We start from the raw sequence: 25841 nt of genomic DNA on the forward strand, positions 1-25841 counted from the left end.
TGTGGTAGTTGTTTGTAACAATAATAGGTTTTGAACAGTTGTTTCATGTTTTAAAATAAAATTCTGTGAAACTTGCTAAAGATAATGGAAGCTTCACAGGGGGTTTTTTGCCAGAAAGCTCAAGGATAACTTTGTAGCTTGAAGTTAAGGCTGGCACATTTGCATTACAGGATTTTGTTTTCAGATGCTTTTGAGTTTTGCCACACTTTTTTGTTTTGTAATTTTCTGTGCCTAAACACCTTCAAAGTGGGTGTGGTTTTGCTTGCTTTTAAAATTGATATGGTAATTTTCCAGAAAAGCACGTAACAACATGATTTTGGTATTTAAAAAAAAAACTAGCAAAATCCTCCTTGAAAACATCTAGCTTCACAGTATATGCCAGCTTGTGCAGGTACTTGATATATGGCAAGGCAAGGGAGGAGATTGGCCCATGTGTGAACAGACCATGTGTCGTTCCTATGAAAACTGGTTTGCAGTTCTTGAATTTTGTTGACAGTCAACAAAATTCCTGTGAAATCCATTGGCAAATCTTACATTTACCCCTGAGATTTTCATCCTTAACAAGTGCTCAAAATGAATATTGGTAGCTTCTCAAGCTGTTGCAAAATAACCTTTTCTCCTCAGAACTGAAAGTGTAAACCAATACCTTTATGAATTTTGCAAATTGTAAACTTTTTTTGTTAGGTGAGTCCAAAAAGGATAAGTTTTAAGTAAATAGCTAATAATTAAAAGTAGCGTTAACTAATAGCTTAAACAACCTACATATGCCTTCTTCCCATATCCATGCATCTCTTATGTTAACAGCCTTGTTTAATCTTTTAACTCTTTTTTAAATCAGTTGTGAAATAGATCCATACTAATAGTGCAGTAAAAAACACTATTGTAGGTGATTGCTTCCACTTTTTATCATTTTATGGCAATGTTGTTTTATATCTCCAAATGTTTTTAATCTCCTAAGTAATGCTTAAATGCCATAGGAGTATTGCTGTGCATAAAGATATGTTTGTTTATTGATGTTCAAAATTTGGGGATAAAATACATCACTTGATAGGAGAATTTGTATTAATCCTTTCCTTCTTTATTTTCATACTTCAGAGCAGAAAATTCCTGAGGAAGACTACATAATTTTGATAGATGGTTTAAATGATGCTGAATTTCATAAACCTGATTATGGTGACACACTTTCTTCATTTATCACAAACGTAATCTGTAAGTTTCCTCCCTGGCTGAAGCTCATTGTGACTGTAAGAACTAACTTCCAGGTAAAAACACCTTTTAACTTTTTTCTTACCCTCAAAGACTAAGTGATCTTTTATATCGGTGCAGCTGCATTATTATGAAAAATGCTGGGTTTAGAAGAATTCAAAGTAAAGTCTCTTGGGTTTTTTTCCTTCCTTACTTTGTTGTTGCATGTTTATTTACAGTGCACAAGTATGATATTGGAGGCCTTTTTTGTTTTGAATCACTTTCCTGGGTATGCTAGTAGAATTGCTAATACAAGAAGTGGTGAGATCAGAGTATGTTTCCTTGGCCTTCAAGAGTGAAATAGATAAATGAATGATTGAAAGCTTATAAAAATAAAAGTAATTAGAAGCCCATAGTGATTTTTCCTTCAATGTTTACTTGTTGGAGTATATTTCTGCTGGTATTAAGCTCTGGATTTTCACTTTTTGGGAAGGGATAAGCCACAATTCCACTATCTATGTTGATGAGATTGATTTCTGGCCTTATTACCATTGATCTCTGCATGTCTTCATCTGTTTGCTGCCCCTGAAAAAACCCAGTCTCAAAACTTCTGGTTAAAGCATTTTGTCAGAACTAAGCAGCTAACAGATACTTGCAGAAATCCTGAGGGTGTTTAAGTGAGGCCATACAGAATTCCTGTTTTTCTGTGCTGGGCAGTAATGTTCTGAACAAAGTTCTGGGTTTGTTTCCAGCACTAGTCAGGCTGTTTTAAGACAGTCGACTTCAGTTCACTTCAGTTTAAAAAAGAAGGTGTGTCTGTTTTAGTCTTTTACCATATCTCTGAGATATAGCGCCCTTTATGTATTTTGACAGTGCTTGAGATACAGCTCTATCAGTCCTATACTGCTGCTTGACTAGGCATCCCTCATTCTTGAAGAAAACTTGGAGGACTGAGTCCAGCTCTGTGGTAGCTGTTCACTAATGCAGTTGAGAGTATATCTGGACAGAAGTAGGCCGATGGCTCCAGAGTTGCTCTGTGCACCAAGCTGACAAGGTGCAAGACAGTGCTGATGCGAAGTTGGATGTGTGATGTGGTTGGACTAGATGACCTTTAAAGGTCCCTTCCAGCCCAAACTGTTCCATGATTTTGTGTCTGTTTTGACAATGTTAAGGTGCAGGCGTGCTTCAGTACGACCTTCTGAGAGTTTATTTCATATCTGCCACCTTGCCACTAGGACTCTAAGCATTTAACTGGCTCAAGAGTTTAGTTCTCAACTAAATTTTATTTTTAATGAGGGATTTCTATAGCAGAGATGGTTTTCTCTCTGGAGAAGTGTGCATCTGTGATCAAAACATCTTACTAGCCTCCTGAAAGTTCAGCTTTTTGAAATCCATTCAAAGTGGAATAGAGTTCCTTTTTGTGTTGTGAAAGTGTTGAGATGTTTGTTAAACCCTTCTGATATATGCCTCTGTGTAAGAAGTTTTAGGTCTTTTGGATCTTTCTTTACATAAACATAAATGTGTTCTGTGTTACATAAACATAAAAATGTGTTAAAGTAAACCTGTTGAAGTGTCTCGACTTGTCCCATACTCGTTACTTGCCTTAAACTAAATGGGGGGCTGTATATGTGTGGATGGTACCTTTCTGGTACATTGTTACAGGAAGATGTAATAATGAGGAGATTCTTTTCTCTCTTGTCATTTCCGATATTTCTTAATAAATCACTCCCTCTTAGTAGATTTATTCCTTCTACTTGCCCCCTTCCCCTGGCCCGTCTTAGGGTCCAATTCTGGTAACTGTTTTCTGTTCCCTTAATTTTGAAGTGATCATTTCTATAGCTTAGCCCCTTCAGTTGCCGTGCTGAGCTTGGTCAGTAAAATATTAGAGACCTTCCTATGAAAAATGATGAAATGTAGAAATACTGTTGTACCTGTTACCAGGGGACAATATTTGCAAAGCCATCACAGAGATACTGAATTTATTTTTAATCTGTCTGGTACTCATTACAGAAGAGGAATATAGCAAAGATGCATTGTTGAATTTTCAGTGCTGGAATACTGTAATGCCTGTGTGGTTTGTTTTTTGTTTTTTTTTTTCCTTTCCTGTTTTTTCCCCCTCTTCCCCTCATAGGAAATAGTAAGTTCACTGCCCTTTATCGCAATATCCCTGGACAATTTTCCAGACAACAAAGAAATTCATGATGACTTGAATGCTTATATTCAGTACAGAATTAATAACAGCCAGGAAATTGTAAACAACATATCTTTAAATGGAAAAGCTGATGCAGCTATTATTGGGAAAGTGAGTAATCACCTGATCATGAGAAGCCTGGGATCTTACCTCTATTTGAAACTCACTCTGGATCTTTTCCAAAAAGGTCACTTAGTAATCAAAAGTGCAAGCTACAAGGTTGTTCCAGTGTCTCTATCAGAACTGTACTTACTTCAGTGCAATATGAAGTTCATGACAAACTCTGCTTTTGAGCGAGCCCTGCCAATATTAAATGTGGCACTGGCATCCCTACATCCCATGACAGATGACCAGATTTTCCAAGCTATTAATGCAGGCCAAATAAATGGTGAACAGCAATGGGAAGACTTCAGCCAAAGGATGGAAGCCCTTTCGTGTTTTCTGATAAAAAGACGTGACAAAACACGTATGTTCTGCCATCCTTCCTTCAGGGAATGGCTTGTTTGGAGAGCAGACGGTGAAAATACTGACTTCTTATGTGAGCCAAGGTAAATGAAACCTGCAGTAAATCATGTTCAAATAACTGCAATTATGTTTTATATAATTGGTTGCAACAATTGATGAGAGGAAAGAGTAATGTTAAAACACAAGCATGCCTAATTTTTTCCAAAATAAAAACTTATATATGTTTAGAGGTAGACTTGACCAGAAGTATCAGAGGTTACAATGCATAATTGACTTTGTAGAATTTGCAGATCTGCATTTGACTTTGGTACCTTCATGGAGAAATGAGTACTATGTTGTTATTAATATAGCAAAATTGTTGAGAATTATGTGCAGCAGCACCTTGTCTATTTAGAGTGCAGGAATAGAAAGAACAGATCATTTGGGCTCTTTTTAACATAAAAATATTAAGACATTTTGTTCTATAATTATATCTTCATGGCGTTGTTTCAGTTTGTTCCATCTCACCTTCTTTGACTTAGCATGAATTAGTTAAATTGGAGACAATAAGCTGTTATTGTACGTGCATATTCTCGTAGTCTGCATCTTCCATTTTTTTCATATTCTTCAGGGTTTTACTTTTTTTGTTTTTATGAAAGAATAAATAATGCTGACGTTTAAAATTAGCACCAACCCAGGACTTCTCTGTGCTTTTGAGTGGATTCAACAAAAACAGTTCAGCAGGTGGAATTAACAGGGTTGCAGACTGTTTGGCCCCTACCGTTTTTCAACGTTGCTAGCTGCACCCTGGGCCCATTGAATACCTGATGCGTGGTGCGTGCTGTAACAGAAGGTGGAGTGTTGCCTAGTCTTACTTAAAGCTTCCTTTTTTGAAAAGTTCTGTTAAGAAATTTCTGAAGGTGGGGTGAGAAGCTCCCTGCAACTTCATCCCCCAGATGAATAGTCTAATTAGCGTATGGTTAATTGTTCAGTTCCAGTATACAGTCTGATTAATGTACAGTATATGATAACCTTGTTTTCTCAGGGTTATGCCATTTCCACTGTTTCCTAGAACACCAACTAATGTAGATGTAGAATTACTAAATACACATTTTATCTCAAATTTCAAAAGGGTTCAGATCTTCTAAAAGGATTGGGTTTTATCTGAGGTACCTGCAGTTTCTGGCTGTGAGATGAAACAAGACAAAAAGGGAGCAGTATGCAAATCGGTGTCCAAAGCTGCATTGGTTCTGACATGGGCCTCTTGTGAGGTGACAGTAGAGAAATATTAGGAGTGTGTTTCAACTTTGAAATTTACCTTTCTTCTCTTTGCATTATTTTGTTACGGAAAGAATTTTGTTTAGATGTAATGGTATGTTTCAGTAGTGTGACAAAGAAAGTTGAGCTATTGTGACAGGCATACAGATGTGTTAGGATACTTAGGAAAGTATATTTATAAAAGCAGTTCTCTCTTAATCCTTTTTACTAGGAATGGACATGCTCTGCTGGCTTTCATGTTTTCTCGACAAGAGGGAAAGTTAAACCGCCAACAAACTATGGAACTTGGTCATCATATACTTAAAGCTCACATTTTTAAGGTAAAGCTTACAGCTTAATAGGTTTTATGATCTATTCATATGAATGCGTCTTACAGATTCTCCTCTGAGTTGCTTTAATAATTTTTTAGAAGCTTATGCAAAATACCTGGTAGTGCTAACAAACAGTATTGTTACTTCTCTTTATACTGATGAGATGTAGATATAAATAGTATTTCTAATCCTATAGAGAGATTTCCTGTTATATCATTTCTGTTAGGGTCTCAGTAAAAGGACTGGGATTTCTTCCAGTCATCTTCAAGCCTTGTGGATTGGTTATAGTACTGATGGACTGTCTGCAGCCCTTGCTTCTCTGAGAAACATCTATACGCCCAATGTGAAGGTAAGAAAATAAGCATTCATGTACAATCAGTGCTTCACCTGCCGCTGTTGCTGTAACTGTTGATGAATGTCAAAATTAATGTAACCCTGGAGAAGAAAAAAAGTCAGCACTATGCATCTGTAACTGAACTCCTTTATAACAAGTCTTCATGGACTTTTTTAAGCTGTTGCTAAAGTCTAGTTCAGTTCTTGATAGTTTTGATGGAAGGAAGGGTTTCACCCTGATTCTGATGTAGCCACACTCTGTAGCGTAGATAAGCGCGTGGATGCATTTTCAGGGGGCCAGATGTACCGCCTGATTTGCTGGGCAGACTTCAGCCATGTTTTTTTTGTATGGGGAAGTATTAAGGGAATTGTAAAGGAGGAAATACTGTGAGAGTGAAAGGCTGTAAAATGCCAGAACTTTGCACTATTATTTGAATCCCTGGATTATGGATGGGGAAATCCAAGTTGACAAGTTGCAATTTTAGCCAACCGCTAAGCTTTTTGATCGGAAATTTGTGTGTACACACACACATACACACGCTGATAATTTTTGGGGATTGCTTTTTATGCACTCTGGCTCTCTATTAATGGAGTCAGTTACGTAAATCTGCAGAGTAGTAGCAAATTACACAGATGAAATTGTGCTGAGAGAGTAGTGAGTTTCAGGGGAGAGGTGAGTTCTGTTGGGAGTTCACAGTTCGGTAGTACAATAATCTATGTGCTAACAGGTGATTTTAAACTTTCATATTGCTACATATGCGATAAAGTCGACATCTGCCAATAAAATCTGCATCAGAATTAGGGAGTAACACATATGAGTACCTGAATGAAGATGTCAAAGTCTCTTACTAAATTCAGACAAATCTGAGGAAAAAATTGTTTTATTTAAATTAAATTTTAGGTGAGTCGGCTGCTGATCTTGGCAGGAGCAAATGTGAATTATAGGACTGAAGTACTAAATAATGCTCCAGTGCTGTGTGTTCAGTCGCACCTTGGACATGAAGAAGTGGTCACCCTTTTACTAGAATTTGGAGCTGCTATTGATGGAACTTCAGAAAATGGGATGACAGCACTTAGTTATGCAGCTGCTGCAGGTCACATGAACATAGTTTCACTGCTGTGCAAAAAAGGTGCAAAGGTAAGCTGATGCACAAAGATTGCAATGTTTGCAGCCAAAAAAATCATGCAGAGGCCTAAAAAAACTGTTGTTGATTACATAAGTATATAATTAACAAACATAAACTTGGGGCGGGGTCGCAGGGGAGTCCAGAACATCTACACAGGCTTCCATGAAGCATTTTCCATGTGCCACTGATCACAACACTCTGGCCCATCTGTTCAGTCAGTTTTGGGTCCGTCTCACTGTGCACTTACGTAACCTGTACTTCATCAGCTTGTCCATGACAATGTTATGGGAGACAGTGTCAGAAGCCTTACTAAAGTCGAGGTGGACAGCATCTGCAGCTCTCCCCTCATCCACCAAGCCAGTCACCTTGTTGCAGAAGGCTCTCAGGTTGGTTAAGCATGATTTCCCCTTGGTAAACCCATGCTGACTACTCCTGATCACCTTCTTGTCTTGCATGTGTTTAGAAATGTTTTCCAGGATTAGTTTTTCCATCCCCTTCGCAGCAACTAAGGTGAGGCTGTTTGATCTGTAATTCCCCAGATCTTCCTTCCTGCCCTTCTTGAAGACAGGAGTGACATTTGCTCTCTTGTAGTGCTTAAGAGCTTCTCCTCTCCATGGTCTTTCACTAGACTTTTTAACTTTGAATATTTTTTTTTTTTCCCAATGCAGGTTGACTATGTAGACAAGAAAGGCCAGTGTGCTTTGGTCCATAGTGCATTGAGAGGGCATTGTGATATCCTTCAATACTTGCTTAATGTTGTTTGGATGACTCCTTCCCAAGAACAAAATTCACTAAGAAAAAGCCAGGCACTGCAACAAGCTCTAACAGCAGCTTCCAGTATGGGACACTGTCAGGTAGGTTGACAGTTCAAATATTTCAAAATCTGTTTGAATTTGAGAATTGTACAACAATGCTTGCAGCTATTTTTAAAAGACATTTGGAAAGCAGAAATATTGAAACTTCTGATATTTAAAGTAGTATGCATTCTTAGCAGCTGTTTTAAATGCTGTAGATAATTATCCAGTAATATTATTTGCTTCAGGATTTGTTTATATGTAATTTTCTGCCTACTTTTTCCTCTCTGTTCCTGGAAGCTGTCCTAAATCTCTAGTGGTAATGATGATATTCTGTATCAGTGATCCACCCTAGTATGTTTCTACTTCAGGTTGAATTTCTTTTTTTTGTACTGTAACAAGTTTTATATTGCGCATACATGCACATGCTTAACTTTTTAACCTGATGCACGTGTCAAGTTACACACTTTAGCTTACTTCAGCTTAATGTCGCTTAAGACAGAAATTTGAAGTTGTGTGGATGTATATGATAAAAGAAGTGTTTGTCAGTGTTACAGTATTGCTCAGTAAAAGGAACACTAAAAGTAAACACATAAGAAATACTCAAAATGCTTTAGATATTTAGGTGATACAAGTATGTCTTCTGTTCATTGGGAAAATAAATCTTAACCTTGATACAAAAGTAATCAGTAAGTAAATACTTGAATAAAGATCACAGTAGGCTGATGGAATTTCCTGTTTATGTATTACAAGTGATGTGCCAAAAGTGGAAACTTAAAATCTCTTCCATAAAACCATTTCAATATTTACTTCTTCTAAATCTATTTTTTAATTGCTATAAGATCAAGAATATGATCTTTGAGGTTGTTTACATGAGTCAAACATATGTCTGTGCAATTAATTTATTATACGATATATAAGCCATCACTGTCTCACAAAATAAATTGGAGGATTCTGAACTATCATTAACTTGAATTAATGGAGATTTCCTTCACTCATAAAAGTTCTTGTTTGCTATCCACTGATTAAATGAAAGCAGTCAACTCCTGAGTATCAGCAAAATAGATCACATTAATCATAAATACTTACTCTTACCTGAAAACATCCATCTTTCTCTATTTTTAGGACAATAAGAAGCTTTATTTTTCTTAGCTAGAAAGAAGACCTGTGTGTTTCATGAATTTTGAATAAATTTTATTCTAGCATTTTTAATTTTAGAATTTTCCATACGTTGTTTACAACACTTCTTATACAGCCTGAAAAATCCATATACTTTCTCCTTTCCTACCTTTGCTTTTTCCCATAGCATCCAAAACTTTCCTCAGTGTGGTTCTACTCCCTTACCTGCTTGCTGCAGTCTCAGTGACGGTGTCCCCCATTAGAAAATCTGTTTAAAATAGCCATTAGCAGAGGTTTTAATTTAATAATCTTTTACTGGTAGGTGGTTACAAAACATAGATTTCCTTAATAAAACAAAAACAGAGCAAAACTTAATTTATAACTCATCTTAAGTTTAAAAATTAGCATTTAACAATGTATTTAAACCATTCTGTGAAGAAATTTTGAAAAACAGCTAAGATATAAACAATGTAAAATAGTGATTCCTATGTTTTTCCTCTTACAAGATGTGTGCAAATACTCTCTTTTTTCCTCTTTGTTTTAGACAATAGGGAATTTCCTCACTGAACTGGGATGCTTTATTTTTGGCATTGTTTGTCTTGATTATTCTGGTATACATAGGTCACACAGGAGCTTATTAAATTATAATGATGTAAAACACCCTGAACCAATCAACAGAAGGGCACTAGGCTTTTTTTAAAAACTGCTTTCAATAACATTCAGTTGTCTTCAAGTCATACTAAAAATCACACTGAACTTGCTTTGATGGATTGTGAGCAATATTAATTTTCTTTGATTCGTATGCATTAAGAGAGAAGCACTCTCACTTGTTTTAAATCTTTTACCTGTTGCTATATCTTGCAAGTGACAACTGATGGTTTTTGTGACTCACTCTATCTCTGCTGTTTTTGACAGGTGGTTTGTTACATCTTGACAATTGAAAAGGACCATGACATAGACATCAATGAAACTGATGCTTTGTGGGGAGAAACAGGTATTTCCTTTCTCATATTTTTCCCTAATTAGAGTTGCTCATTTAAGAAGTAAGAGTTTTTAATTTTGATTTTTTTTTTTAATTTAATTTTCTGTGATAAAAGTCACAGGAGAATACCAGTTTTAATAATAAAATGCTGTTTATAAGTATAGAGTTTTTAACTTATTAAATCTACTCATCTCATGTATTGAAGAGTTATTTTGTATTAAAATTACTGTAAATTACTGATTTCCTAATTAAATTGAAAATGTCTGTGGAAATATAGTGCTTCAAGCTTCAGTATAGAATTTCATAGGATTATCTGTTTGAGAATTTTTTTTTTTTTTAACCTCATTTATTTGCAGGAAATGCTAGGCAATTGCCTCATTTGTTCTAATTAGGCAATGGTTGAAAAGACATGCCTTTGTATGTATGGGAAATGCCAAAAATTTTTTTAAAGACAGACTGTAAACTGTGCAGCCTGCAGCTGAAAGTTTTCCAGTTTTACCATATGAGTAACATCTCAATTTCATTTAAACAGTTGAGATTGCACAAGCAGGTGGGAAAACAGTCTCTTTTAATGATCATCAGTAGCCTCTTCACGTACCGGAGAAGCAAATGTTCTTTATTCCTATGCATATACAAAATTCTTGCTGCAAATCCAATGAATTCCAAAAAACATACATCTGTTGCTAAAGTAATTTTCCTTTATTATTTTGTTGTCAACAGTTTGTATTGAAATTCTTGCCTAATGTATTGGGAATCTCTATTCATTAAGTAAGTGCTTCCTTTTGCAGTCCTAATTTGTTATGGAGGTGAAGGTCTGAGTCCAGAGAACTACAAGCAGTTCCCTGTGGCACTTTTATGCTCTCTGAGATACAGAGTAGTAAGTTTGCGACAAGAAAAACATGTAGAGTGAGTCGAGATAGCCAGGGTTAGCATTACATGAAATATTTATTACTCTTCAATTATTGAACATAAAAAACTTAAGTGGAAAGGATGCTAACTTACATGCTGCTGGAATCTTGGGAGTTTTGCATGTGTGGGTGAACTTATATTTCCATTGTACTGCATGGTTCTTTGCTGTCTGTTTTGTAAATGAGATCAAGGTATGGAACTGGATAGTGATAAAACTTAGAAGTATGAGGCAGATGGAGTGAGAAGTGTGTTTTGTGAGTGCCTGTTTCCAAAAAGGGAAAATCCATTGCACCTTGAAACAGCATAGAACAACCTTAAAGACCGTTCCTTTTCATTTAGTAACATGTTGGGGAACAGCTTGTTTCTGTTCATTTATTTGTATTGCTGTTATCTACTTGAATCCTAAGTTGGTTCTGCTCATTATGGAGGCTGTTTCAGTAGCATTTTATATTGTGAGTCTTTTAGAATGAAAGACAGCTAAAGATCATCATTGCCGGTCCCAGTATTTTATCACATTAATGTAGCTGAAGGCCATGTTTGTACAAAGTACAGGTTCAAGGCAAGTCAAATAGCAAATTAAAGTGGAACAGATAAAGTCACGTAACACATGATATGAGAGGATATAGGCGTGGGAGACTTTTAAGCCTGTTTTCTAAATTTCCTTAGTTTACCCTTTTCAAAATCCACATTACTATGTCTTAGTTGGAAAAGACAATCTTAGGTTAAAGACATCTCTGAGATGTTTTTCCAGCCTCATATGTTCTATACAGATTAGCTAATTCGGAGCATTGCTTACTGTCTAGTAAAAGTGATAGAAAATAGCATCATTTTGGCTGCTCTTAGCTTTTGCAGAGTGCCATTGGGCAGATCAGAGGTGATCCTTTTGAGTGGAATAGTTGGAATTCCTGAGCAGAGTTTAATCCTGATGTTGTTTAAGCTGACTGGAGGAATTGTTTAGTCATTTTATACCTGGATAAGGTATAGGGAGTTATATTGTTGCTGTAATGTTAGTTAAACCATGAGCTAAAACGCTGGTACTGACAGAATAAAAAATGTGACATTTTTGAACAAGATAGTTTGTTTTGCCTTTAATGGTGATACCTGTAGGAGTTACATTCCAGTTTTTCAGATCTAAACAGTTGATGTAATTGTAACATAGTGAAGTATCAGTAAGTGAAGAGTGAATGGGTTAGATATTGCTGTTAAAAAAAAAAAAAATTACTACTTCCTGCAGTGTTTGTAATTTCATTTACTTTCAGCATCCATTGGAATTTTTAAAAATTCTACTTCATCATGTTTGAAAATGCTAAAAAATTAGTAACAAGAAATTCACAATTTGACACACTTCTTATTGGAAAATATATGGTATTAGGATTTAGAAAATGGAGGGGCGAGTCCTTTTGCTGATTCTTGCAGAAGTTAGCACATGAACCCTTTTTCTAAACAGTGTTAACATTACTGATGATGCTTCAACACAAACAACAAAAAAAAACATTTTAATTTCAAGCTCCATTTAAAACACACAGTAAGTTGATGTGAGCGAAATGGAAGAGGGGAAAAAATAATGATGGGGAAAATATTTTATTTTCAAGCTTCAATGAGTGTCACAGGGAAAAGCAAGGAGTATAATAAGCTATAGGAGAAGGTGGCAAGTTGTGCAAATGCCTTACAGCAACACTTCAGTGTTATGGTACTGAGTAGAGTCACAAAATATTAGTGCTGGATCTGTGGAAATTACCTGCTTTCTCATAAGCCATATATTGTGAACATAGATGTGCAGTACTTTGTATCTTATGAATGTCTAAAGTAAAGATCGTATCGATGGTTTTATTATTGTGCTATGTGGACACATTTGCTACTATATTGTGTTGGACTGCTCCGTCACCAGCGCATGTAGGCATGCATGCAATTGCAATACTCTGGTGTTTTCAGCCAGGGCTGAGAAGGTGTCCTCTGATAGTAGTAGCTACCTGTTTAAAAGTTGCAAGGTTACTGCGTTTTAGATGGAGGTCAAGAGCACTCACTCTTGACAACATACACTGTTCAGTTCAAAAAGATTTTTAAGGTGAACTAGAAGGTCGATGCCTCTTGTGTACTGAAAAATGTACAGGAATCCCTTGAAGTCCAGAGCAAGGGTAAACACACAGGAATTAGAACTATTGATTGATAACCTACTGTGTTTTTCACCGTGAAAAACAGGGAAAGCAATTGTAACTAGTGCAGAATGAAGCTAAGTTGTCCAAGATACAGACTTTCTGCAGAGATCTAAATATCTGATGTTTGGCAATACATCACTGCTAGGGATCAAGTAAGCGGTACTTCTGAAACTTGAGTTACACTCCCTTTGTTGAATCCCAGAACTGTTATTATCTTCGCCTTTTGAGAAGGGCCTGATGGAAAGAGATGAAGTTTTCTTGTCATGAAGAAAATGATTAATGAAAAAGGAACTAGAACTGCCTCAGGCTGGTGGGTTTATTGAAAATTTTCATAAAGATTCCTTTCAACCTACAAGCCATGCACATGATACAGTTGTTATCTTTGAGAATCATCTTTTTATTTACCAGAGAATGCCTGTGGCTTATTGACTTAACCTGATTCTGACTAATTCATTTGAGTCTGAAAGTAGTTATGAAAATCTTACGGAGCAGCTGAGTTGAAAAAATTGGGGATTCAGTAATATTCCCATAATGCGCATGTGTCAAAAGACGTGGTAAAACAGCTAAGAGATAATGTTGATGAAAATGCTTTCTTTAGCCCTGACAGCTGCTGCAGGAAGAGGAAAACTGGAAGTCTGTGAATTACTTCTTGAACATGGAGCAGTTGTGACGAGAGCTAATCGGAGGGGGATTCCTCCACTTTTCTGTGCAGTACGGCAGGGGCACTGGCAGGTCTGACACATATTTGCAAATTAAATGGATTCCTTTGGGAAGCGGTCCTTGATTCCTCCCATCCCATCCCATCTCCCAGTCCTGTAATAAATTAGTGTAAATTTTCTAATACACATTTGCATCAGCTTCAAAGGGATGTGTTCAGAAGCTCACTTTTTAAGTTACTGAAAGCGATAGAAAGGATTTTAAAGTACATTGGCTGCACGACAACCTTAGTTGTAATATATCTGAAAAATAATACATGGGAGTTAAAATATTTTATTTCTGAGACCAAGAACAGAGGCAATTTCAGATCCTCTGTACTGTTTCTGTATTAATGGAGAGAGGACCTTAGAGTCTGGAGCCTTCCTCATGCTGGTCACTCCTGTCAGGAGAAGGCCCTGAATTGCAAACAGTTAAGGCTTGAGTTGTGCAGGATTTCTCAATGATTGCTATAAATAACACCATAGTCCTCTTCTTTAAAAGTTCATGCTATTATGGCTAAAATCTAAATCTGCCAATTTATTTTTAAATCGCTATTTTGTATTTCAGATTGCTAAACTTCTAGTGGAGCATGGGTCTGATGTGAATTTAAGTGACAAGCAAGGCCGAACTCCACTTATGGTGGCTTCTTGTGAAGGACATTTGAGCACTGTGGAATTTCTGCTTTCTGAAGGTAGAAAATAAATAGTGATTCAAGGCTGCACAGCTGTTCCAGAGACTGCATCTGTGTGAGTTAGGTAATTTTGCTTATTAAACAGGACATCTTCATAATGAAGTTAATTTTCATTTTACAGGTGCAACCATTTCATCTCTGGACAAAGAAGGACTGACAGCTTTGAGCTGGGCATGTCTAAAAGGCCACAGGCAAGTGGTTCAGTATTTAGTTGAGAAAGGTGCAACAACTGATCAGACGGACAAAAATGGACGAACACCCCTAGACCTGGCTGCTTTTTACGGAGATGCTGATATTGTAAGTAGAACTAACAGCAGAAAAACCAAGCATGTATTGAATTTTCATAATAGAAAACAATGCTTACACTGCTAGCATCTTGACTGCAGTGCAAGTATTTGCTCAGAAAAGCATTTTCTAGATAAGGTTTTAGTACCAAGGTAGTTGTGATAGATAGAGCATGCTGTTGTACTTCATCATGAGTTTTTAAATCTCAATAAAAAGTAGCATTTACAATTTCTGTGTTGGATGAACTGGAATTACAAAAAAAAAAAGCCTGTGGGACGTGAAAGGAAAATATCTCTTTTCAGCCTCTGCAAACCCACTGAGGTAACTGACAGGGTCCCGGTCTGTTGGGTGCTTTAGTGGAACAGAGACCCCAAGTAAGACATGTAGGAAGAAGAACAATACTGCCACAACAGATGAAATGCAGGAAGATTTTGCTTTTCCATCATAAGGCTGCATTACTTGTCTTTGATGGGTATCTTACATGCTTTGCATGACAGGGAGAGAACTGTTAGAAATCCGTACACTTTTCGTCTTGCGAAGATGGCACTGAGCACATCTTAGTGTTACTGTCCAGTCTATATATGTGGAAGTACAGGGCCTGAGGTGTAAATTCAGTTTTTCCCGGTTTGTTCCACAGATCATTTCAGAAACAGGACAACTGAAGTTCCTTTTTCAGTCCTGTACCTTTCTCACATTCTACCTTCTTCCTCTAAAATAAATGTTACAATACAAGATTTTAAGGCATTTTAGGTGAAGTTTTTCTGAATCTGAAATGGGCCATGCCAGTAACTGAGATCAAAAGTATAAAATAAGTTTAAAGTCTATGATTTAGAATCCTTTACATCTTGAAAATCACAGATTTTTGAAGTGATTGTACATTTTTGTTCTCATGCTTCAAAACTCAGTAATTAAGCACAATTCAGAAGCCTAACCAGATAAGAATGCAGTTTCTGCAAACTGCATGGTAGGGCATGCTCAAATCTGCATGCACTATAAACAGATCCAAGAGTTCACCAGGGAACTAGAAAGAATAGCATATGCAGCCTCCTAAACTCGGTAGCATCTTTATTTCTAGAGTTGGTATATACAACGTCCTGTTTCAAAACAGCAGTTCTTGAATAAGAATGCTGCCATACAGTATTACTTGCTGTAGCACTCTAAGTCCCATTCAGCCTTAGTCAGGATTAACTTGAAATTGTAAACAAGCCCTTAGATTCTGTAGTGGCTTTAACATGTTTCAGAAGTCACATCACAGAGCTATTCCTGCCACTGCAGGTGTTTCTAGGTAACACTGGGGACCTGAAGAGGGACTTCTTTCCTGCTTGGGAATGAGGGGTAGCCAGACTCCTGTACATACTTTTACTGTAGGTTGCTGCACTGGAGTAGAACAGACTGCCAGTCCACCTGGTAGACTGGCCACATCAGCGGTTCATACGGCTGAACAGCCTGGTCTCTCTGCTAGGGCAACAGACAAAGGTGCAATAATACTAATTAAGAGATCACTCAGCAGGCCTGCAGCTTTCCTGTCAGTGAGAAGGATTGTTAATACCTCTCTCCATACTAGATTACTGCCAGTTGCATTTGGGCAAGCAATGGTTATGTGAAAGAACTATTGCTTACATCAAACCTGCCATCGCTGTCATTTCCTATATGTTGCACTTTTAATTAATATTGCTGATGGACAATTACGAGAATTACTCTGTTGCTCTGGATGCTTGGTGAATGCTTGGTGGAAGCTGATGGTGTCTGACATACTTATTTTGCTTTCTTAAACTTTATTTGCCCTTGCTGCATTTTTACATTTGCTGCATTTATGTCAAACTGCAGTGTTAGACTGCTGTAATAAATGGTTAAGAAATGAATAAAATTACAGATGTATTATTCTTCGTATAGAACAAGTGGCCTCTCAGCATCATAATTTATATTTACACTGTTAACTAGCATGTTTTAAGTATCTCACATTACAGAATAGTAGTCTCTGTATTTTCTGTTTATTGTATTTGTATAGCATTGTGTCCTACACTAGGAGCATATGCTGGTACTGCACTTCATGCTTGTCATTGTTGCGTTAGGGTGTACTTGAAGCTGAAAGCACAGGGCCTACACTGCTGCTCTGCTTTCTTCTGAGCTTACTGCCTTTACACCTGAGTTGCTGTGTCTGCATATTGGCATGCAGAACATGAACAAAGGAGGCAACAAGCATAATGTTTTGGTCTTAGTGTTTTTCTGACACAGGTACTTCCAGGAATTTGGGTGCTGGTTTTTTTTAATACCTTAACGGCAGCTCTTCAGTGCAGTTCGATTGCATTCCCATGCCGTGTTGTCTTCAATGGATTCAGTTCAATGGATTTAAAATGGCTTTAGCACACTCTGGAGTGTATACACAGTATACTTCAAGGAAGATTAGATGGTAGCTTAAATATTTCACTGTTCTGCCTTTCCTACCAAAAATCATGTTACAAGGCTTGTCTTGTTTCTTTTCACAGGTGCAGTACTTGGTAGAGAAAGGAGCAATGATTGAGCATGTTGACCACAGTGGCATGCGGCCACTGGACAGAGCTATCGGATGTCGTAATACATCAGTAGTGGTTATGCTACTGAGAAAAGGAGCTAAACTAGGTCAGTAAAACTATCCTACACTCAAGAGAAACAACTGAATATCTGCTCTGCTAGAATTACTGTCATTTCTGTAAAGTACATTAAATAAATAAATCTTGAAATACATACTAGATTTTTGCAGGTTTTATGGTTTGCAGATGCCCACTCAAGAGAAATCAATCTCTTTCTTTTAAAGGCAGACACTCAAGACTCACTTCAGAAGTGAGGAAATGCTTAAGTAATTTTATTCTATTCCTTTCTTTGATGTATGTTGATGAGGAGATCTGGAGGAGTCAAGTCTTTACATGGTTATTCTATCATGATATACTTAAACAAAATTTTCATTATGCTATTAGTGATACTTAATTCTGACACTACTAATGATTGAAATTAAGAAGTTTTACATTTAAATAACATTCTTTTAATAAATTAGAGAATCGTACATTTTGCAAAGGGTGGGCAAAAAATACATGTGCAAATCATGTATCATCACTAGGCAAGCAGATGGTGCAGATGTGTACATGATAATTATTGAATCTGTAGTACCTTTAAATCATCATTTATTATATTTGGGTACTAAGAATGATCAAATATAGATCCTTATTTAGGCCTGAACTTTACCGTGACTTTCATCCTGTCCTATACTGGCTTTAGACCAGGGGCGACATGAGTCGGACCATTTAATATCTGGCTGTTATCTGTGTGGGGTGGCAGGGGGCATGTATGGATATATATGTATTTTAAATATATGTGCACATAATAATAATAATAATAATAATCCATGCAGGTGGAATACTTAAGTAGGATTAGGCTTTCTAGCGTGAATAGGTATCAGAAACATACTTTCTTCCCTGTTGTCAGAGATCCTTAAAATTTAACTTGCAGGAAATGCAGCATGGGCAATGGCCACCTCAAAACCCGATATTCTCCTTATTCTGCTGCAGAAACTGATGGAAGAAGGAAATATACTGTACAAAGTAGGTAGATTTTTATTTTTTCTGATAGCAGAACGTTATAATTGGACTTCTGTCTGAAGGTAGATTAAAATTCTTTATACCTCCTTTTCTGTTCAAACAAGATGTGTTCTTGCACATCCTCTCATGTTGGGAATAAGACGGAAGAAATCTTGAGAACCCTGGGAAGGAATAATTGAAAACTCTTGTGTAAAATAAATAAATAAAAATTTTAAGACAGCTAAGTACATTTTCTTTCTGTTGAGCAAATCATTCTGTGAACATTTGTAGCAGTCAGTTGCTTCTTAGGAGCAACTCAGAATGTAAGGTGCTCATTTGAATGTGTCTTGTTGAATTAAGTGACATTTAGGAATACCTTTTCTTCAAGATAATGTTCTTTTGTGTGCTATTTAAATATATAATGAGGAAAGCGACAGCTCTTGTGATACATTCTTTTTACTAGTGGTGATATATTGCTCAGAAGAGAGACTGGAATTATTTTTGTAAACTGTGATACACCTGCATTATTTCATTAGTACAACACAGTGCTCAATGGCTTATATAAGCTTAATTTAAAGTCTGTTCTAGCTACAATACTTGTAATTTGTAGGGATTTTTTTATAAGGGCCCTCAAATCACCTTACCTCTGATTTTTATTCTATATCAAATGGCTTTGCATAGTACAGAAGAGAGACCCTTGATGAGACTTTGCCATCATGAATCAGGGTGGACCTGCTTAGATTCTCCCAAATTCTGTATAGGAGTCTTAGGAATACATCTGGATAATTTATAGAGTTTCTTGATCCTGAAATGGGTTTAGAGCTTTATATCCAAGCAGGTGCCTTTAAGCATGGGACATCGTTCAACATAAAGGGTAACAGATTTTATGCTACAAAGGCAGTTCTGTCATCCCTGGGAAGCCTCTCCCAGGGATGTCACACTTCTCTGGTGGTGTGTTGAATGCAACTCACTTGTTGTTCAGGGAGAAGGTGCCACCATGTCACCAGCACCAATTCATTTTCTTCAGTTTCTCCTCAAGTTGCTCCACAGGTTGAACCCTGCCTGGACTCTGAGACCACAGAGTAACATAGCAGGACTTGGTACTAATATGTTTTACCAGAGGTTGAATTCCCTGCTGGTATCTATTTTTAGAGTGCTTAATTTTATTATAGTAATTTGAATTGACTTGCTAGAGCTATGGCACGTCATTTAGCTTATTAAACTTTTTCCAGTATACTTTGATTTATTTACTTGCCAAAGTGGTTTTTAAATGGATAGTTATTTTGCAGAGTAACGCATATTTGAGTGTGCTCACAGTATGCAATAACTACTTTTCAGCTTTCCAGCTGAATAAAATAAGATAAACCTTAAGTATTTTCCTTGCCAGTTTCAGCAGTAAATTTTGACCACTTTGAGCGTTAGGATGAATTAAATGATAAAAAACACCCGCTGTTTATGAAAAGAAATTAACTTGTAAAATATCCGTAAAATCTCTTCACCTGTCAATTATAAGATTTGCTTTTCTATCATGCTACAAGGATGTCAGTGGTTTTTGCAAAACTGTCTCAAATCTTCTGTTTATTGTGAAGATGTTCTCCAAGCATCTCTTGGAGAGTCTGAATATTTCTAGTGCATGGGTGGATCATTCAGGTAGTCAGGTTAGCTCTCTTACTCAACCTCTGTTAAGCAGTAGGAGAGTGACCTTTGACTACTTTAAATTCACAGACTCAGTCGCCCTGCTAACCACAGCTGAGACTCCTAAGTGGATCTGGCAGTAGCTGGACTGCATGTTTGAATGTTTTACCGACTCTTCCTCCCTCTCCCATCCAGCCCCTTCCGTTGCCAGAGGTTATTCTGCAGTATCACCACCTGATTAAGAAAACACCATTCCTGATTAAGGCTATGCTCTACTAGAGGCATCTAGGCCTTAGAGTTTTAATCAACTACATCATCAGATATTTGACTGCTCTGTTTAAAAAAAATAAAGAAATGAATAATGAATTGTATCATACATAAGTTGTACATACATGCATTTTTCTGGTACAAGTAGTATGTATTAATGAAAATATGATCCTGGCGAAATACCGTTAAAGGTATGAGTTTAGAAACAAACACAAATTCTAGTTAACATGCAAGTTCTCTCACTGTGTCTGTGTGCAAGTGTAATTCGTACTGTATGTATTTATTTTTTAAAAAATCTGGCTCTGCGTTTTCTATGTGAAGAGCACCTGTTGGTAGATGTCAAATACAAATGTGCTTTGTTGCACCAGTATTGCAGTATTAAGAGTTTGTGAAAAGCCTTTTGTTTCCTAAATTTGTAGAAAGGTAAGATGAAGGAAGCAGCGCAGCGCTACCAGTATGCCTTGAGGAAGTTTCCAAGGGAAGGATTTGGAGAAGAAATGAAAGCATTCAATGAGCTGAGAGTTTCGTTATACCTAAATTTATCACGATGTCGCCGAAAAACAAATGTAAGTTTTGCTGTTAATCTGTTGCCTCTCTGGTATTGGGAATCTTAGACTTCTACTGCGTTATTGAGTTTGTACTTGGATATTTGGTTTTTTGCTATTTTAGAATCCTTTTCACGGTATCCTGATTTTGGGCTTTGTTGTGTCAACAAATGGGGACAGCTCGTAAGATGAGGGCATGTTGCCATGGGGGATCTATTACAGCTGTCCTTATGTAATACAGTTATTTTGGAATGATGAACTGCTGGATGTTTTGGGTACTTTTAAAAGACTAAATGGAAAATGCTACCACCACTACCCTTTGTTATTGTACAGCATAACCTACTTCTACAGCTGTATTGTATGTGCTGGTTGTTTCTTTGTACCTTCACCAGCGCATTAGGTGGCTGGTAAGAACCTGAATGACTATCAGAGCAAAGACTTCTGATTTTCTGAATATACCTTAGACAGTTCCTTCTTTTCAAACAGTAACTTCTTAATTCCCTGGTCATCCAAGTTATTCTTGGCATCTGCTCCCATTTGAAGAATTTCAAAATATAGGTGTCCAGGACTTCACATAGGCAGTTCTGCCGGTGCTTTGCACGGCAGTACTAATCCTTTCCTTTCTGTGCTAGAACTACCTCTCCTGATGCCTTCCTTGCTGAGACTGGCTTTTTCAGTTGCATCAAACTAACAGCAAAAAGTGGCTCTCTGACCAACTAGTGCGTGTGTGTGCATGCCTGTGCGTTTCTTACGTTTCTTGCGTATCCCGCTGATAAACTCTCATTTACATTTTGCTAATCCTGAAGTGCATCACCTTACATGTAAAGCTGAAGTTCATTGTGTTGCTTTTGCATGATATCTCAGGATGGTTTTTTTAGTGTTAATACTTTCCAACCTCCTGTATCATCATGTTCGAGATAATTCAGTGTCATGCACGCCCTGTGCTGTGTATGGCTGTTATAAAAATTAGACTTGCTCCTGCCTTCATCTTCCCCATAGCCATCTTTGCCCCCATTTCAGTTCTGCTTTGTTAATTCCAGTCTTTGGTTTAACCAATGACTTACTAAACTCTTACTCTGTGTTCTTGTTAAACGAAGACCAAATACATTACGTTCAGTGCAATTCTTCTCTAAAAATTTCATGTACCTTGTCAAAGAAAGCTCTGGACTAGTCCTAACCATTTCCTGATTTTTCTTGTTTTCCTCTAAATTCCTAGGTCTTTAACTAGCCGTTTTTCAAAACACATTCTAAAGCCTTGCTATGTGAGGTGGTCATTTATCCTGTTAAACATGCATTCTCTTATATTTTAACATCTTTGGGTTGAAAATAACTGTATTGTATCTATATTAACATTGCTTTTTAGCTACCTTGGAGTCAGTTTCCCTTAGACATGAGAGACAAGGTTAGCAAGATGAGGTCTGCTCTCAGTCTTTCACAAAATACCTGCTCTTGCTAACTGATAAAGGTGACTTTCTATACTGCATAAGCTGTCTGCACTTTTGAAGCAGTACCACAAATAAAAAGCATGCAGCTTTCTTTTATTGTCAATGTATAATGAGTACATTTGTTTAAATTGTTAGGACTTTGGTATGGCTGAAGAGTTTGCTACCAAAGCATTGGATCTGAAACCCAAGTCTTACGAAGCCTATTATGCTAGAGCAAGAGCCAAAAGGAACAGCAGGTACTGTTGGATTCTGTGCGTCTGTCTGCACAGATTTTTTTAACTTCCTAACACTTCCAATAACTCTTTTCCTGTTCCGCTAGTTGTATTTGGAATTTACAAAGGAAAAGTTATTTTGCTCGTGCACTTTCCATCTGTATCAGGTCTCTGTATCAGTTAAAGCCAACCAAACCCAAAAATCAATACTGAATACTCATTTAGGTAATTATTAGGCAGTCCAGAAAGTAACAAACTGATAGGAAGAGGGTTTATTTTAAGTGTAAGAGTGAATGGGACTCCTATTCCACGTGACTCAGCAGTGTGCTACCGAACTCCAGCGCTGCATTATTTATTACCAAGAATAACTGGGTGCTTTTATAGGACAGGATATGTTGAATCATTAGCAGTTCAAGACAAAAACAAGGGTAGAGAGGAGGAACCATCTCTTTAAGCTGGAAAAATACCAAACTGCATTGGTATAGTTGAAGTATAGGGAGAGGTGCCTTTTTGATTCACCGTGTCTTTTCTAAGCAGAATAATAAATGGTCATGAAGCAGACTTCGGCAAGTTACCCACTCTGACGGTAACAGTAAAAGGCTTATGAGACAGAGAGTCAGTTCCTAGTGTTATCAGCAGACTTCTGCTGCCTTCCTGAAAAAGCTGTTACGATACAAGGGGAAGGGCTTAGGCCCGGGGCTGCGCTTTCACTGTAGGAAAGAATTTCCTGGGTTTGGAGAACATCCAATTCTTACATTGTCACCACCTGCAGCAGGAGATGACAAATCAGAACATTTCTTTGAAATTGGTGGAGGTGGATTAGTGGTAGGCAATGCTGAGACTCAGATTTGCCCCAGGTTTCTATTGCTTGCCTTTTTTTTTTTTTTTTTTTTTTTCCCCTAAACAGAAAGCTACTTGCTGCTCTTGCTGACTTACGTGAAGCCACACAGCTGTGTCCTAGCAATCAAGAGATAAAACGTCTACTGGCTCGAGTAGAAGAGGAATGCAAACAGTTCCAGAGAACACAGCAACAGAAGCATCAGTCTCCACAGCTACTACAGCAAATTAACAACTCTGATAATGAGGAGGAGGGCATTACACAAGGTGTGAATGATAACTTTAATCTTCAAGACAGGGAGGATGAACTGCTACACCCTGATGAATCCGTTTCCTCTCCACAAAGGCTGCAGTGTTCCTTAGCTGCTTCATCATACAGCAGGACCCTTCAAGAAGGTGTTCAGCAGAAAGCTAGATCTGTGTCCCCTCAAAGCAGAACAGGCAACAAATATCTGAGAGAGCCAGGCTTGATCGTGCAGCCAACAAAGCAGGCACAGATTGTAAAAACCAATCAGCACCTGAGCTCCATCCAGCCTGGATCAAAAATGGGAAGCAGTCAATGTAGTACAAAGACACAGTCATCTTTTCAGCATCTTCCTCAAAGTCCCTTGCCAGTCCGGCACTCTAAAATTCAGCATTTGGGTGGGACAAGCACATTATCACCCGGAAGTGTTTCCACAGGTCCTAGTTCTGAACTGTACAGTGAGAAGTTTATGTCCAGCCAGTGTTCCCATTCACAGCATAATGAGAATATCTCTTCTCATTCTTTTGCAAGTAAGTCTAAAACCGCTGACAGGTTAACAGCCCCTACTGAAACAAATTTCAGCGAAGCAAGGCAGCAAAGTCCTCTAACCAGTGGTGTCTCTTCCAGTTCTCCATCCAGTAGTATGATTCTTGCCAGCTCCACCAGCAGCTTAACTTCAGCCAGTAGTTTTTCAGATAGTATTAAGGGGCTAGGCCCAGACGTTCGGCTCAAGGAGAGTAACATTAATCAAGTTCAGGGTACTGTTGCTGAACACAGACCTCGCAATACCCCATTTATGGGAATCATGGATAAGACTGCAAGGTTTCAGCAGCAAAATACTCAATCCAGTCGCACTTGGCACTCTCAGGCATCGGATGGATTATCAACAACTGTTGCTTCTGGGGGCATTCAGTCCTCAAATTTTGAGCCATTCTCAGTCAAACACTACCAAACTAAAATTTCCTCTACTGCTGCTGGCCCAGGAGATGGCAACCAGAATGGTATGCAAGCTAAAGAATGCGAGGAGCTTAAGTGCCAAATACCTACCCACTGTCAAGACAACAGAGCACCTAAACAAGCTTCGCATTTATACCCAGATGCTGTATCAAAACAACAGCAGTCTCACATCAATAAGGAAGGCCATCTAAGTCATGTCATGTCTACAAAACCAAAGCGATCATTCATTGAATCAAATGTATAAATACAATTTTGTATATTTACAGGGATGTAAAACTTCGCTCATAACATCATAGGGTTCTATACAAAATACTGATTGGCTGGTCACTTGTGAGTTTTGAGTAAGCAGTCCGCATTGGCCAGTACTTAATGGGATACGACCACTTTACACTGTTCCTACCATCACAGGACAGTTACAGTAACTGGAATAGCCAATCTGTGTAGAAAGAGTCGGTTAGGATCACCAATCCACCAAACTAGGACCTCAAGCAGAGAAATCCTTTCCATTACATTTTACCATTAAATAATACTTTCCTTTTCCATAGGGCTTTAATCTTGGCTTTTGGTTATATTACATCTCACCACTTACTTACTTACATAATAATTGTGCCTCTATAATGCTTAAGTACTTACTTCTCAAAACAGTGTTAAGAAAGATACCTGCTGCATAATACTCGGATCTGTATATGTATGCTTTTTTTAAAATCAAAGATGATAGTATTTTATCACTTTTCTAGTGGGATCTAATTTGGGTTGCATGATGTACATTTAGGAAGCATAAATAATTTGTGTATGAGTAAACTAAAAGTAAGTGGCCATGTTTTGACATGTAAATATAACTATTTTAGTAACTAGAAGAAATCAAGTAAAATAAACAGTGACATTTGCATGTGTATTGAAAGGCTTTGACCATATTGGTTATTGCACTGAAGAACACAATATTATGGCATATTAACAATAATCGCACTTTATATAGTTTATCTAATCACCTTTGGGTGCTATCTTAAAGCAGAATGATTTATTGTTTATTTGCGAAAAAGGTACAGCAATGAAATGTTCAGTAAGTGTTTTTATGGGAAACCCAAGAAATTGATGGAGTGAAGATGAAAGTTTGAGGAAAAGTGTATGTACAGTTGCATGATGGGATGAAGTCATGAAGGTTTTTTTTGGAGGAAATAAGATTTTTATACTGGCAAAACCAGCCTGAAAATAAACAGATGTAGTGACATTCCTATGAGTGCAATTAGGTTGGAGTGGTCAACTTTACATAGTCAGTCACTTTTCACGTCTTGTTTGTATGCAGTGTTTTATGTACATTGTAAACAGCCGAACCCATTTTTACAAATTCTTTTTGAGTTTGCATCATTATGCTTTAGCTTATTTATTGTTTACTGTTTCTTTGATATTTTGTACAAGTCCTATATTAGCCTTGTCCTGTAGTTCTATTTTTGCACACTACTGTATTTTTTTCCGTACAAAATAAAGATTATTAATATACCTGTGGGATGAGATGCAGTCACTGATGGTTACAGGAGAAACTCTCTCCCAACTTTTCCAACTCCATGTTCAGTAATAGCGAACAAAGACACATTTTTGTTTTTTAAATTGGAAAAAGGAATACAGATTATATACTTTGCTATTTCTTAC

The 25841-nt window shown here is 37.3% G+C and overlaps 1 protein-coding gene across 7 annotated transcripts in view; it reads left to right on the forward strand.

Moving 5' to 3' along the window:
* TANC1 (tetratricopeptide repeat, ankyrin repeat and coiled-coil containing 1) overlaps positions 1-25700 on the forward strand; it is a 102983-nt gene extending 77283 nt beyond the window's left edge. For all 7 annotated transcript variants that reach the window (XM_052792996.1, XM_052792992.1, XM_052792999.1 and 4 more), the window contains 15 exons: positions 1096-1262; positions 3317-3924; positions 5310-5418; positions 5636-5758; positions 6644-6880; positions 7538-7723; positions 9698-9776; positions 13428-13561; positions 14093-14216; positions 14338-14513; positions 16988-17120; positions 17985-18076; positions 20374-20520; positions 22080-22180; positions 23064-25700. In XM_052792996.1, the coding sequence (XP_052648956.1) occupies positions 1096-1262; positions 3317-3924; positions 5310-5418; positions 5636-5758; positions 6644-6880; positions 7538-7723; positions 9698-9776; positions 13428-13561; positions 14093-14216; positions 14338-14513; positions 16988-17120; positions 17985-18076; positions 20374-20520; positions 22080-22180; positions 23064-24438 (3791 nt within the window). In that variant the 3' untranslated portion in view covers positions 24439-25700. The remainder of the gene's footprint in view (positions 1-1095; positions 1263-3316; positions 3925-5309; positions 5419-5635; positions 5759-6643; positions 6881-7537; positions 7724-9697; positions 9777-13427; positions 13562-14092; positions 14217-14337; positions 14514-16987; positions 17121-17984; positions 18077-20373; positions 20521-22079; positions 22181-23063) is intronic.
* The last annotated feature ends 141 nt before the right edge of the window (positions 25701-25841 follow it).

Source organism: Harpia harpyja, chromosome 7 (assembly GCF_026419915.1).
Source record: "Harpia harpyja isolate bHarHar1 chromosome 7, bHarHar1 primary haplotype, whole genome shotgun sequence".
In the NCBI taxonomy this organism is placed as follows: domain Eukaryota; kingdom Metazoa; phylum Chordata; class Aves; order Accipitriformes; family Accipitridae; genus Harpia; species Harpia harpyja.